Raw genomic sequence first — 15,275 nt, forward strand, 5'->3', positions numbered from 1 at the left:
TATTTCCTGAAGTGTCTAACTATTCCTTCATGGGTGTATGTTCTTCTACGGCATCAAACTCAAACTGATATTCACAGCAGTATAACCAGTTTCTGCTGTTAGCCAGTGAGAAGCTCAAGTTGAAGAGTCAATAGGTGGAAGGAGAGTTATTGCCTGGCCCAGAGGAACATCAGTGGCTGGCTTTTGCACCTGTAATTATCTGTAATTTTGGCAAACTTCATTCACTTTCATTGGCCAGAAATTCCTTTCTTAGCATACAGAGGACCATTCGTGTAGAGTATCTGCAGGTGGCTTTGTGGTCGGCAGCAGTAGTCCCATCTCGGCATGAAGGTCCTGGGATCAGATCTGACTTCGAGACTCCAGGAGTGAAGTAAATGGGTGGATGGATACATCTCTAGGGTCTGTGACACATGCTAAGGTTGGAGTTAGATACCTGTGACGTGGAATTGTCCTTAATTGCTGGGCTACAGTGTACTTTGGCTCCCTGCAGATAATCTTTGACTTCGGCCGTCATTATAAAACTGATAAGTACCACTGTGCAAAGAGTTTTGCCTCATTGGCTTTGACTTGAGATCAACCTCTCTGCCAACAATCTCAGCCTCAGTAATGAAAGCAGCAAATAGGAGAATTAATCTTTGAGATCTGTCAGAGTGTAGCTCCTCCCCAACCCAATTAAAGCCTTTAATACAGGGCGAGCATGAGCCTCGCCACACGACAGCTTCTCTCTTTCGCTTGATCTGCGAACAACATGCCGACTCTTCAGGAAAGAATCATCATCGCCTCTATTTTGGTGTCGCTGATTTGCACCATTCAGGTCAGTTCACCAACCTGCATTTACTGTCTACATCCTGAGAGTTTACTTTATCTCCTTTGTGTAAATTGAGAACATTGTGGCTTTAGATTTTTTGATGAAATTTGATCTTTAACACCATGTACCAGGAAGGTCATCACAGTTCTTTAAGCATCTTATATTTTCCTTTACAGGTCATTTCGCTGCCTGTACGTGAAGACATCAGAGGTCTTCTCCAGCGGACCAAACGCTCACTTTTGTGGCGTTGGAACAGCATGAAGCCTGTGGGCACCAGCTGCATGTATCACTCAGAGTGTGGCACTAAATACTGCAGGTACAGCAGAGCTTCTTGGTCATCTGTATCTGTTCATTGTTCTTTTATTAGTGTGGAACCAGATGTTCCTCCACACGACATTCAATGATATTAAACAGACATAATGTTCTTTTTTGCAGTTTTCACAGACTGTATGCAGTAATACCTTTGCACTGTGTCTGTCCAGGTTTTGTCCATGTGCACCTTGCATGGCATGGACAAAGTCAGAGATTAGTGACACTGCAATAAAGTTGCTCTTTATCTTTACAGGAAAAATATCTGTTCCTTCTGGATCTCCACCTGAGGAAGAGATACACAACAGGGTGACCGTCTACAACACAAACATCTGCCTCATGGACCGAAGCGGCCGTCTCAACGTTAACCCTGTACCAAATTCCTGCTCTGATATTCTGTCTTGAACTGAGGACCTGCTGGGACTTCATCAGACTCCGTGCATGCAGCAAATGTAATCTGATCTGACACTGCACTGCTGCAAAACAGAGCCATAAATACAAAACAGAGCCATAAATACTGCGTTCACATGAACAATCAAATGGATCCACCGAGAGCAATATGGATTTTTAGAACTGAATTTGTCTAAAACACTCGCAGGACACCAGGCAGGCTGTATACAGTTAATCTGAACATGTTTTTAATAAGAAAATATAAATATTCATGCAACGTTTGTGAGGTGCTCTGAGTTTATTGGTTCATGTTATTATATATTTATTTGTACATATTGTAAACTATGTAAATATTCAAATACACTATTTTTAAGAGGTTGTATTGCGCAAATTTTGTTTCTACTTTTCTATTGCAATGGGAAAAGATTATAAAAACTTTGACGTTGGTTTAAAAAAAATGGGATTTATTTTTTAAGTGCAATGAAATATTTCTGTATTTATTGATGCAGGGCCATGTGATACTGTAAGATTATTATTAATTCTTTATTGCTGTTGCTCCGTCCAAAGCTCCTGTGATGAACAATGACAAAGTACCACAAAATATTACCCATCTGTGTGAGAAATGACAGGAAACTGGCCATAGCTACAGTGCCAAAGGACCTGAAATGCATTGTAGGGTTGGGAATTGTGAGGATTATTTTGGCATTTAGTATGTCAAATTCTCTATAGTGTGTAGTTTGGAGAGAACAAATGTTCAAGCTGCTCTCAGCTCTTTAATGTCTTGTGTTGATGAGGTGAGCTGATCAGAGCAGGAAGATGGTTGATATCTGTTTGTGGCTCAGTCCAGGACTTAAACAGGTTACATGATAGACTTGGTGAGTTTGTTGCTCTGGATTGAATCACATGTTGAGGTGCAGGCTGCTCTCAGACCTCCTTGCTTGCATCCAACAAGCTTTGAGGCCCTCCGCCATGAAGCCACTCGGGTAGAGGGAAGTTAGCGTGGTCTGTTCCTGCATGATCCAGAAGACACAAGACGCATTTTCACGTTAATATTCACACAAAGCGTCCAGCTCAAAGACATCCAGTGAAGACCACAATGACTTTATGCATATGCTAAAATTGAAGAGACGAACCCTGTCTCCTGGTTATTGAAGATGCCTTTTGTGATACCCATGCAATAGCATTACCACCATGTAGAGTATGGCTTGAGACATGCAGTTTACTGACAGTGTATGATAGGGGCAACCACATGATACATATTGCACAACAGCCCTTGAAAATGGATGCACCAATAGCTGTGCACTGCTCACTTTTCACCACTAGAGGGCGAGCTGAGCCAGGTTTAGTGAGATGAATACGCCACCAGCACGTTTGTGATTTGAGCAACAGACTGTAGCAGCACTGGATGGACAGTAAAATTCGTCTTAAATACTAAAATTATTAAAGCAGTTTAAAAGCTGCAATTGTTTTGTTTACACTTGCAGCAATAGTGGCTTTATGCATCACATCTCCGTTGTTTAGGTTTAGGCACTTAAAACAATCGCACAGATTAGTTTCACAAGTATGTCACCATTATTATTTACTGTTGTGGTGATTATAATATGGCCATAATGTTAATTCGTCACAATTAATTATAATTATTGTTATTGTTTTTTCCTTAGTGTGTCTAATATTTGTGGCTCATTATCATAAGGTGCAGGTTTATAATTATAGGCGCTGTGCCATAACAAAGCCTACTCATCACGTTTATTTTTATCATTAACAGGCTTTAATAATAAACTCTTTTCCTACCAGGTGTCTCGGATGCGGTGAGTGACAGGCATCTCTCCCCGCTCATTGGTTAATGCCGCCGTGACGTCACCCCCCCCCCCCCGCCAGGCTGAGCGGTGTTGAAGCGGCGGCGTGGGGACCGCCGTGTCTGTCCAGACCTTCAATGTCGGACCGGTTTCATGTTTCCCTGCAGTATAGGTAGAAGTTCAGGGGATGAGCCGATTGATTTTCACCGCGGATATCAGGTAATAAGAGCTGAAGACATCGGCTTCCTAACGCACCTTTGACGTCAAAGGTGCGTCGAGCGCTCGCATGATTTTTTTTTTTTTTAATACTGTTTGGTTGCATGATTTTGGAGCTAACCACATATTTCAGTCACCTGGAGGAAGATGATGGACATCACCTTTGAGTGACCACTGAGCTCAAGTAGGTGATGATATATAAGGGTACCAGAGAGCCGCTGCTGCTGCTGATGGGAGCATCAATGCAGGAGCGCCTGCCTTCCTTTTTTTGTGCTTTAGCTACTTTGCCATGAAGTCAGTTATTCAGTTGCACCTTGATGCAAATTTTACTTTATCTGAGGTTCGGGTCTGGCTGTGCCAGTGTGAGAGTGTGTGTTCGTGTGTGTGAGATGCTGTCTGTGCCATGGGTGGTTCTTTTGTGTGTTCACTGTCTCTTGTTGTCTAACATGTTGTCCTACTTCAGACTCGTTGAATGTTTCACCCACCCACACACACACACACAGATACCTGGACATGCAGTTCCCATGCATGACCTTCCTCTTCTCTCAGTCTGTACTCTTACTTAGATGCAACATCACGTCTAAACATGCCGAGCTGTTATTAAGTTCTAACTGAAACTTTCTCCTCACATGAATTTGGACCAATTATGAGCTGCAGTGTCTCATTAGTGAGCAGCATCACTGATAACAAGCAGCATCATCTGTCTCCATGCACGACGACAAAAAGGGGACCTCAGACTCCTTGCTTTCACAGAACCGCCACAGTCCCGTCCCTCATGTGAGATGGCTGACTTGACCTGACAGACATTTCCAGTGAAGTCGTTCGGTTAATCACAGCCATCTCAGTGTGCTCCACTACTCAGACGGCAGAGCTGTTAGTTGTACCGCAAGTAAGGGGGACCAGAGTCGAGTCTTTGCAGTGCAATTGTTAGTCCTCTGCAGACAACTAGTCAGTCACACTGGCCTACTTTTCTGTGGTATTGAACTCTTGAACTGTTGAAAATAAACAGAGACAGGATGAATCAAGGCTCAATGCAACATGCCCCCCTCCAGTATTATATTATGCTTCATATTACATTACCTCAGATGGTATTCTTAATAATCGAATGATGACATATTGATTCTGTCAGTAATGTTCAGCAGGTCTCCCTCCACAGAAAGGGCTGTTACGTTGTGTATGATTGCAGATTTAAGGATGATGTCCTTTTAGCTGAAGATAAAACTCAGACCTGGGAGCAGTTTGGGATTCAGTGTCTTGCTTAAGGACAAAACACCAACCCTGTGATCAAGGTCCTGCCTGCTTTACCTCCTGAGCTTTGCTGTGGCGTTATGCATTTATATGCCAAATAAATAGTATTTTTGAAATCGCTAAATGACTAGTTACATTTAAATATAAAACAACGTAGTGTAATTAAATCCAATGTGGAATTACCACACTAGAAATAGACCAAGTGTATGACACATATGCAAAATATTGGTGTGCCAAAATAAAAACCTGGCTCTTGTGTTGCAGAATGGAATTATAAGTCAGCTAAGATGCTAATTTTTTGTAACCTTTTGTCGTTTAATTGAATAAACCCTTCATTCAAGCCACATCCACTTTTTGTATTGATCAGCTGTAGAAACAACTGGCTGCTGATGCTGCACTTCACTGAAATTGCTGCCATGTGTTTACACTGTTTGAAGGATACTTATTTGATTGGCCGTAGCTCCTGTCACTGTTTAAAGTGTGATTTGCTGAAGGCCTCTTGAGTGCTTTTTCTCCATTATGGTACAACGTGATGATCTCATCACCATCACCTGTGCTGCCAGGGTGAGGCCCAGATAACATACCAGCTCCTGAGGGCTGAAATGCTACCTGAATAAAAGATAAATTCCTATGGATCCAGAGTCTGGGAAACTTTTTTCCTACTCTCAAGTCCAGTCATCAGCACCTCACTACAACCCTTGATGTGCATTAATTTTCTATTACGTACTTTATGAACAGAACGCGTTGGCCTGTACCTACCAAACCAAGCGTCACCATCACTGGGGATGAAGAGTGGCTGACCCCTCCAATTTGAAACAGTGACCTCAGCAGCCAAACAGTCAGAGCCTAATAGATGATGATGTCCTGTCTTCAAGCAGACGTGCCATTAAAATTCTTTTTACCCCTCGGTTCTGTTTCCATGTTCACATCGTACCATAAACACAGATTAACCCAGTTTATTAGGGATGGTACGACATGAGCATATTTTGATGTGTTGTGTTAATATTTGCTGCCATGGTAAGGCTGATGTTTATTGCGGCAATGTGATGATTAAGAGGATTACCTCTTCAACAGATGTTGTTGTTCTGTGATGTTTACACATTACGCTGAGACAGTAGTGCAACAATCTGACGTCTGAGTGGACGTCAGGATGTTGCAACTTAAAAATTTTTCTGAACATGATTTTCAGTCCAGTTTAAATTCACAGCATAGCACCAGGACTATGTAACACTGCTGAAGGCAGATATCAGTAAATGATGTGTGGTTGTATCCTAGCAGCATTAATTGATACTGATAATGATTATTTCACTTTTATTCCATTTGGTTTCTCTCTCTATGATTGGCTCTCCAGTGTTTCAGAAGTTCTATATATTTTGCTTGATGTCTGTAAAATTAGGAGCAATGCGTATGAATATGGTGGAACACGCTGAATTAACTAAAAATGATGTGAAGATGTATTTACTCTTCGTGGTGCCAGCGGAGCGTCTCTGCAGTGCAGCTGCCCCAGTTACAGAGCAGCTGAGTAACTGTGAGCGATGGTGGTTGGCCCTGGCTGAGAGAGGAGGAGTTTGTTAATGGTTGACTGAGTTACTGTATGGAGGCTGTGCTGCGCTGAGGGCCAGATGCAGACAGCAGAGCAGGACTTAGACTGGAGGACCAGGGTGCGAAGTGACTGAGCAGACTATGCCAGCAGTAGCCTGCAGTTGTGCTTTGTGATTTTATCTTTTTCTATTCTGTTGGGATGCCCAGAATTTAAGATGCTTTTTCACTAAAATCTGTAATTAGGTCCCAGAGGCTTTGAGCCTGTCACGGCATTATGGGTAGAGAGGCCACTGGGGGCAGAAAACTGAGAGAAATCAAGAAGCAGATCCCGAGGGAGATCACTTCATATGCAGACGCCAACGTGACACAACAACAATGATGCAGTTTATCCAGATTACATTCACTTGCAGCATTAAACACGTCTCTATGGACTAACTGTGCAAAATGGAAAACATTTTCGCTCAAATAAAGAAGGTCCATAATGGTCCCCCTGCTCTTAGGGCCAGGCCTAAACTTAAGTCTAACTGTCCAAAGACTTCCCTCATAGACTCAAACACTTCTCTGCTCAGCCTTATTGTTACATGAAGTTTTTTGCAGCTTTCTAATGAGCCTCAGGAAGTGTGTCGAGGAGCTTTAATACTTCTGATTTATGTCCTGTACATTTTAATTCTCAATAGAATATTCTCAGACTCACTTTTATCACCCCTAACAACCAAACCCTGTTCTCTTGTGTGTATGGATCCTGTTGCACTGTTGTGAGTGTTTCTGCACCAATGATACCACATTTGAAGCAGATTCATTACACTTAGAAGTGATTCTATTCTATTCTAATCTTTCAGGATTTAATTTTAGGAACATGGAGACAGTTTCCATGGTCCAGCCTCATCCAGCATGATTGGAGCATCCAGCCTCTCGGGGGACACGCTGATAGCTTGCCACTTCCCTGTGGTTCAGCTTCCCACTTGGCAGCTTCCTGTCCAGGCGCTGTGCAGCTCGCCCAAGAGGCAAGGCCGGCTGTGCTCAGTGGGCCTGACCAGAGCCGTGTCCCTCCCAGAACAAGACTCGCTGAACCGAGAGCATGCCTTCAGCGGTGGCCGGAGACATTTCTCCAGCAGCTACAGCAGTCTCAATGAGGACCGGGCGGAGGAGGAGGGGGGCAGTGACAGCAGCGGGAGGTACGACTCCACTTCGTCACCAGAGGAGACGAGCTCCCATCTGAAGAAGGAAAGCTCTGGAGCCAGAGGCAGCCTGCGGACGCACAACTCATTCCTCCCCAACGCAGAGCTAGATGAGGATGAGGAAGATGAGGATAGTGATGGAGGCAATCTGCACAGATATCATGAGGACTCATCTTTCGTGTTGCATGGAAATTCCAATTGGCCTCTAAGTAATGGTGCCAGAAATTATACGATGTCCCATGGGAATGTGGGCAGTGAATGGGGCAAAGAAGGGACTGTGTTGGGAAGTGAGAGTGACCACGAGTGGCTCTCTAACCAGCCTAACAGGCTGGACTCACTGCAGACTGAATGCCAGTGCTTTCATGTGAGCAGATCTGGCACCGTGGCTCATGGAGAGCAGGACTCAGACAGACTGAAGGATAACATGTCCTGCTGCATCCACAGCCAACACAAATGTTCCCCCGAGCTGCTCTCCAACAGTCACACAGAGTATGTGAGCGACTCCTCCTGTAACAGCTCTGATGGCGTCTTGGTGAACTTCTGCACCATCTATAACCGGAGCAACAACCCCGCCACGCCTCATGACCTCAGCAGTCCTGCAGGTCACCCCTCCCAGCCATCTGAGGGATCTGTGTTCCTCAACCTCCAGCCTGTTCCCAAGACTCCAGCCGAAGACCTCCAACACGAAGACACGAAAGTTCACTGTCCCCTAAAAGAGGACCTTGACATGATGCCCTCTGCTTCCTGCTGGTCTCCTCAGGGGCTCGACTCAAACTGCAACGTTTACTCCCTGGAGCCGGTACCCCCGGGCCTCTCCTCTCTGGAGGTATCTGACCTGACTGCCTGTCTCCAAAGCCAGGCCACATTGGCCATGGGAACCAATCAGAAGTACTACAAACTTGTGACTTGTGACCTCTCCTCCCAGTCGCCCAGCCCGGCCTGGTCCAGCCACACCAGCTGCCCTGAGGGGCAGAGCAGAAGTAGCCCCTTCCCTCCCTCTGAGCACCTCGCTCTTGATCATAAGAAAGAAGTACAACACAAAGAAGTCAAGAAGGTAGTGCTGGAATAAAACAGCTCTTCTCTTAGTCCTGAATTAGATGATACAAACAATGGGTTGGGAAAATTCTCCTACATCTTGAGTTGTGTAAACCATTAAAAACCCTACTAGATTATCTGAAAATGCATAAAGCTATTTTTCATAGCTAATGAGGAAGGAAAATAAGAGAAAAAAACACAATTGAATAAAATACACTAATATAGGGATCGTACCTACTGTATTCTTAAGTATGAATATCACCATTTTTACAAGCTTTGAACATCTCAGTACAAATTTCTAATAAGTTAGTGAGTTAAGAAATCAAATGTTAATGCTTTATAGACCAGTTACAAGCTATTTATCAGAGCAACTGTGTGAACATTTGCTTTGGCTGGTGTTCATCCATGTCCAACATGAGTCTTGCTCGCTAGCCCTGAAGTTAATCAAGCAGCACCCAGAGCAACATCCATTTATAAGAACCATACACACTTGATAGAGTATTGTGAAAAACCTTGATTAAGGACCTACTGCTGTAGACTTGATGGCTGAAGAAAGAAAGCAAGAAACTCATGAGAGTCTATTAATGATTTACAACACAGCTTACAACAGATCTGTAAAGTATTAACAAATGATTGAAGCCATTGGTTAAAACTTGCATTATCACCCCCATATAAAGGGTTTCTTGTTGTAGACTGTGGTACCCACATCTTGTGTGAAAATGCATGTGTGATTTGGTTGTGTAAACCTAAGCAGTTCTATCTTTCCTGTCTCACCATCAGGAGAAAGAGGATCAGGAAAAGGAAATGAGGTGTTCCTCTGCACAGTGCAGTGCCGGGTTTGATTGCTCTCAGCTTCAGACCTGTGATTACCAAGTTGCCACCACCTCCACTGAGAAAGCCCTCTGCGGGAAGAAACATACAGACAGCATCCAAAACCTCTCCCACACACCCTGCTCACTGTGCCCCAGCCAGTGTAGCCCACATAGCAGCAAAGGCCAAGGCACAAGCATTGCATCCACACAGCCATCTGTGATTCTGGACCAGCAGCACTCTGATACTGATGCTGCTGAGGAAGGTGAGGCACTGAATCAGAGATTTTTGTCTTCATGGCTTGGTTTTGTGAGCGAGCAAACATATGCAAAGATATAACCGAAGTGTTAAGCAAATCTAATCTGTTCCATCATTTTTTTCTTTTTCTCTACCTCCATCTTAGGGGCGTGTTCATTGGAAAATCCAGTGATGCGGTACAGTAAGGCCCAGAGACCAACCTCGTTGCCCATCCAGCCCTTCGTCCTGGTCCCCGCAGGCAAACCCCAGGCCCAGCACTTGGGCTGCCTTCTGGAGCAGTACATGAGTCAAAAGAGCAGCAAGACTGGTGCCTCCCAACCAAGCTTCAAGTTCAAGGGCAAAAGGAGTCAGTGCTTTTCAAACCTTCAGCTGTCACCAATGGGCAGCCACTACCCCATCTTCCTTGAGGCTCCTTCGAGCTCTGATACCTGCTCCACCTGCACGCCGAGTCCAGAGTGCTTCAGCCGCAGACACACGTGGAGCCAGTCCAGCAGAAGCCAGGGACACCTAAGTCCATGTACATCAAAAAGCAGCCTGGATCCAACTCACACTAGTCCAAAGCCCACACTGGTTCAGGTGGAGGATAAAACAAGCCCATACTCAGGCAAAACTCAGGCTACCACTTTTTTAAATATGACCCCAGTCCCAAATCAGTCCAACCTTGTTAAAATCCCCACCTACCAGGACCTGATTAACCTCAGCCCTGAGCAAAGCCATGGCAAGACTGAGCCCAAAAGTCCCGCTCAGTCCCAGACCCACACCTCCTACCATTCTATATTCTCTCATACACCACCCACTTTACCCCTAACCACTGACACCTGTCACCCAAACCTGCAGGTGTCCCTGTCTCCTCCCACTAGCTTACAACCAGAAAAGAAGTTCCCTCAGTACCGGGCGGCACCTGCAGCTGACTCTGGCTTTTTTCACGGTAGTTTTACAGCTGCCCTCTCCTCAGTAGCTCCTCTCTCCTCCTTGAGTTCTCTGCTGTCCTTGGCTGCTTCTGGGCTGCACCCACACCAAATCCAGGCAGACTCCGCTGGGCTCGGTGGCAAGCCGAGTCAGAGTCAGCACAGTGAGTCTCTGATCCTGAGCGACAGGCCGCCCACAGAGTTCTGCCTCTCACCCGATACATCTTACGAGTCCATGTCTATTAGCCATCTTCAGAGGAGAGGTGAGGCCGATGAATGACTGATGCATTGTGTCTGTTTGCATAAAACATGATGTTAAATGCAGTATATACCATACAGTGAAATCTGAATACAGTAAAGCGTGACCCAGTAGCAGTAATGACTGGATTCCTCCTTGATTAGATTGTCTATCCAGTGATGAGCTGTTGAGAGCAGCAATAAAAACTCACTGTGCTGCAGCAGTGCCTTCAATACCCTGAAGGGGCTTCCTCTCAAACATGACCTATTTTTAACTCTCCCTGCACGGGATTGGCCGAGCCTTCTGCTCTGTAGCCTATGTGTGTGCGACTGCAAGCTCCAAGAGAGGACGAGAGGGAGAATGATGCAGTAGAAACAGTGTTAATGATTTATAACACACCTAATCATTTTGCTACCATATGGGCCACTTGCTGCAAATTTGATTACATAAATGAGATCCTTCAGCTTTGGCTAATCAACGATGGAGACATTTGCAGCTGTGCTGACGAGCCAGTGTGGTGCAGCACTGCAGGCGGCATCAACATGCATAAAGAATTTACCGTGACATTTGCAGAGGCTATCCAGTATGAGATGAAGAAAGGCTGGGGAGAGCAAGTCAGTGAGGATCGCTGCTAAAATGGAAAAATGACTCTTTCATCTTGAGTTCTCATTTGCATTCCACGCAGTATGATAATAAACCCAGAAATCATTCTCTCGTATTTTTATGCATGACCTAGTTAGTGAGGTGAAGATCTAAAAAAAAAGTCTTATTTTCTTAAAACAAGTAGAAAATCTGGCACTGCACATACATCATTTCAACCTGCTTCCAATACAAATCACCATGTTATAAGAATTTTCTTCATATGAGTGAGTATCTTCAAACAAGACAGCAATCAATAATGCAGAACAGAAATTACAAAAGATTGGGATTTGCAATTTAACATGTACTATATATATGAATGTATCAATGTTTTGTGTCTGCCCAAACCATATATGAATTACAGCTTCAGCTTGTCTGTGCTTGTCCAATGTCTGTAGGTTTGCTGAGGTCTGTGAGTCGGGCGGTGGATTTGATCATGGCTCACTTTGGCAGCAGTAGAGACCCAGAAGAAAAGGTATGAATTTGCAGAGCTAAGCAGATTGAAAGATGTGTCACAGTGGAAAAGTGCCAAACTAACGTTGCTTACATTCTAGGACTGGAGTCTAATAATTTGTGTCAGCAGGAAATATACTGTATCATATTGCTCTTCTTCTGTTACAGATGCGTCTGGGTAACAGCTCTCGCAGCCCGACAATCGCCGGTCTGGTCCTGGAACATTTGTGTCCAACGATCCAGAATATTTTAGAGGACGGTCTTAGGGATCACAAACTGGATCTCATCATTGGGCAGCGGCGCAACCACTCTTGGAGTGTAGTGGAAGTCTCTACCAGGATTGGTAAATGTAACTGGTGATGGTGTTTCACGTTGTTCAGTTTCAGTTCAGCACTGCTAGACGGCCCTTTGTCGTGGTCTCTTCATGAACTCTTCTTGGTCTCTGTCCAACTCTGCTACAGGTCCATCCACAAAGGTCCTTCACAGCCTGGTCTCCAAAATCAGACTATGCCCCCAGCTCACCAGCCACTGCATGAGACTGAGAGCCTTCATCATGGGCCTGCTTAAGTAAGTCCCTAAACTACCTTTGATCATACTAATGATGCTAAACAATGCTAATGAATTAACTGGACATATTGATCTTTTGTTGGTTATTTGCTCTCTTTCAGCTTGAGAGCTTTGGAATTCTGGCTCAGTCACCTTCAGAGTCAAAGAGGTGAGTGCAGTCAGTTTATTACACTTTTTATTTTCTGCCATACTACACTGTGGCAGCCATGGTCACTGTGACCATGTCAGCATGCTGATTTTAGCTCAATTACAGCCTCACAGAGCTGCTTGTTAAACTCTTGTTATATTATTAAAACTTTTCAAACAAATGATTACATGTATTTGGATCTTTGCGTGTTCACACCCATTCCTGTTTCCACAGATGTGGTAACAACATACTACCATTCTTGGGGGTTCCTGTCTATGTCACTGGGTCAGTGTCAGCCCCTGTTTCAGGAGCTGCTGCTTCTGCTGCAGCCGCTGTCCGTGTTGCCCTTTGACCTCAACCTGCTCCTGGAGCACCGACTGTTACATAACAGACAGCTGTGTTCGGAGGAGGAGGGTGTTTCTCCACCTCCACCGTGCTCAGCCCTCTTAGCGACCAGCTGGCCATTACTGCAAGCTGACAAGAAGATAGACAGCAGCCAGCAAGCTAACATTTCACATCAGATAGTTCGCCATCACCAAGAGTCTCTCAGTTCTCAGAATTGCATGAAGCAGGATTGCAAAGGGACGCAGGCCCACAGGAGTCCGTCATTAGCTCCTATTCCAGAGTGGTGGTCGAAAGAGCCTGGCCTTACAGATGATGTGGTTGAAGGGGAGGACTGTAGCCAGAATAATGCAGATACTTGGTCTCAAATAAGTATGGACAGCAGGCATGAAGAGAGGAGGGGAGAGAAAGACACTGAGACCCCAAATGCGTCAACTTGTGTCCAGGCTGAGAGTCCATGTCAGGGTTGGCTTCGCTGGGCCAAACTGTTTGGGGCATCCGATACTTCCACCAGGACAGAGACGGTTTCCCAGAGTCACATGGGAGCACAAACCAGTAGGTAAGACCCAGCAGTGAGCAGTTTTGATCCTCACTCTGCTTTAGTGCATTTCCTTAATCCTGGGTTCATTTTTTATTTCTTTGTAAGAATAGGATCTAGATTGATGGAAGACTGACACTGTAACGCTCTACTCATAACCCATGAATCTTTATCATTGTTTTCATAGGTACAAACGACCATCACAGTGGCTGCATTTGGACAGATCGCAGCTTGGACTATTGGCTCAATCCATCAGGTCAATGAAGCTAGGAGTCGCTCAGACTGAGAAGGACTCCTAAAAAAAGGAGGCGATTTACTGTAACAAGAAAAAGTCTTAACTGCATGATAATTCATACACAGTGATTGATCACACCACTGAACTGGTCAGAAAGCACACAAAATACAGGAATACAGGAACAGCTGTGGCAATGGCCCGTATTCATCAAGCTTTGTGTTGCACCAGCTATTTGTAAACCCATCACTGAGTTTGTGTGTCCTTTCTGTTCTTATATCAGCTTCTTTCAAAATAAATTAGGTTTCCTTGTATATCAACTTAAAGAACGTTCCAGTAAAAACTAGGAAGGTAATATCTGTAGCGCTGTCCAATCAAAAAGCAATCAAATATGTAAACAGGAAGTTGCTGTAGCATCACATGCTGTAGCATAATGGCCATTTGAGGATTCAATCTATTTATTGGATCTGATAAATCTTTACACATGTTACTTTGTTTTTTTTATATGCATGAAAGGAGAAATGAGTGAGTTAGCAATAGTAGTAGGTTAGAATGAGTGGGAAATCTCCAATGATGCTAATATAGCAGAGGTCATTTGGCTAGTAATTTAGTTTGATTTAGGCCTAATTCTACTCTTTTTTTTGTAATTTGAGGTAGCTATATTCTTATTTTTGTGAAATGTAACCAAACAGCTGGTGCAACCAGCTCTTGATCTTAAAATGTACCTCACCCACCGCTTTTGTAATTCTTGCCCATATTAGTTGTGAGTTAAAGACTCATAAATGTGGTCAGAGGAGGCCGGATCATTTTCACAGCAAATCATGAGCGCTTTTCCAGGAAATAGCTTGTTGAATGAGGGTCAATTCTGCTATTTGCGATTGTTCTTTGGAATAATTGTAGTAGCCTCTGTTACCTGTTGTTTCCTGTAGGCGAATATCAATCACAAAATGTCGATACTGACCAGCTGTAGACTGTTCAACATTCTTGTCGTGCAAAACTATCCTTTTCTCACATCCATTTCTCATTACCTCCATAACTGTACCTTTGATCTATAGTTGGAAAAAAAAGCAAGCACTACACTCTTACTTGTGGCAGACATGGTACACACCAGCGCCGTGGATTGTCAGTGATGTTTTATTTCCAGTAACTGTTTTTTGAGTGAATTCCCAGCATGGATTTACTGTAGGTGCATGAGTTAACACACATACAGTACAGTGCTTTAGTACTTACTAGATCTCTTAACTTCCTATTAATGTTTTTATAGCTGTAGGGTTAGGTTTTGGACATTTTTTGGCCATGAAATTTAAAAGTGTGTGGAATTGCTTGGTATATCCAGTAGTATGTCTTCCAGTGAAGTTTGTTCAGTTGCACAAATGTTAGCCCTCTTGTGGCTGTTTCAGGTATTGTGTGTCAGGTCTATTTTGATAGACTGGTGTTTAGATAAGAGAGAGGAAAGAACAGAAAATGTGCTCTCTCCATTTGTGAAATAGAGAATTTTTATGTACTGCAATAATGTGAAGTATGTGAAATTATTCCACCCAGTGTCACTTTCTCAACCTCTGAATGCTTCCTGCAATGCCCAGTGACAATCAAAGTCTGTCAATAAAGACTCAACATATTACCTGTCTTCTTCTTGTAACA

The 15,275-nt window shown here is 44.0% G+C and overlaps 2 protein-coding genes across 2 annotated transcripts; both read left to right on the top strand.

Moving 5' to 3' along the window:
- The first annotated feature begins 748 nt into the window (after positions 1-748).
- LOC121623527 (liver-expressed antimicrobial peptide 2) lies at positions 749-1,407 on the top strand. Its single transcript, XM_041960819.1, has 3 exons — positions 749-814; positions 985-1,124; positions 1,374-1,407. The coding sequence occupies exons 1-3, from the start codon at positions 749-751 to the stop codon at positions 1,405-1,407; spliced, it is 240 nt and encodes a 79-aa protein (XP_041816753.1).
- Positions 1,408-7,200: 5,793 nt separating this feature from the next.
- LOC121623547 (iporin) lies at positions 7,201-13,984 on the top strand. The gene is made up of 9 exons (XM_041960862.1): positions 7,201-8,541; positions 9,303-9,597; positions 9,736-10,761; positions 11,774-11,850; positions 11,997-12,171; positions 12,290-12,395; positions 12,497-12,543; positions 12,757-13,423; positions 13,590-13,984. Exons 1-9 carry the CDS (start codon positions 7,201-7,203, stop codon positions 13,699-13,701), a joined length of 3,846 nt encoding a protein of 1,281 aa, XP_041816796.1. The 3' UTR covers positions 13,702-13,984.
- Positions 13,985-15,275: the final 1,291 nt, after the last annotated feature.

The sequence above is a fragment of the Chelmon rostratus genome, chromosome 19, assembly GCF_017976325.1.
Source record: "Chelmon rostratus isolate fCheRos1 chromosome 19, fCheRos1.pri, whole genome shotgun sequence".
In the NCBI taxonomy this organism is placed as follows: Eukaryota; Metazoa; Chordata; class Actinopteri; order Chaetodontiformes; family Chaetodontidae; genus Chelmon; species Chelmon rostratus.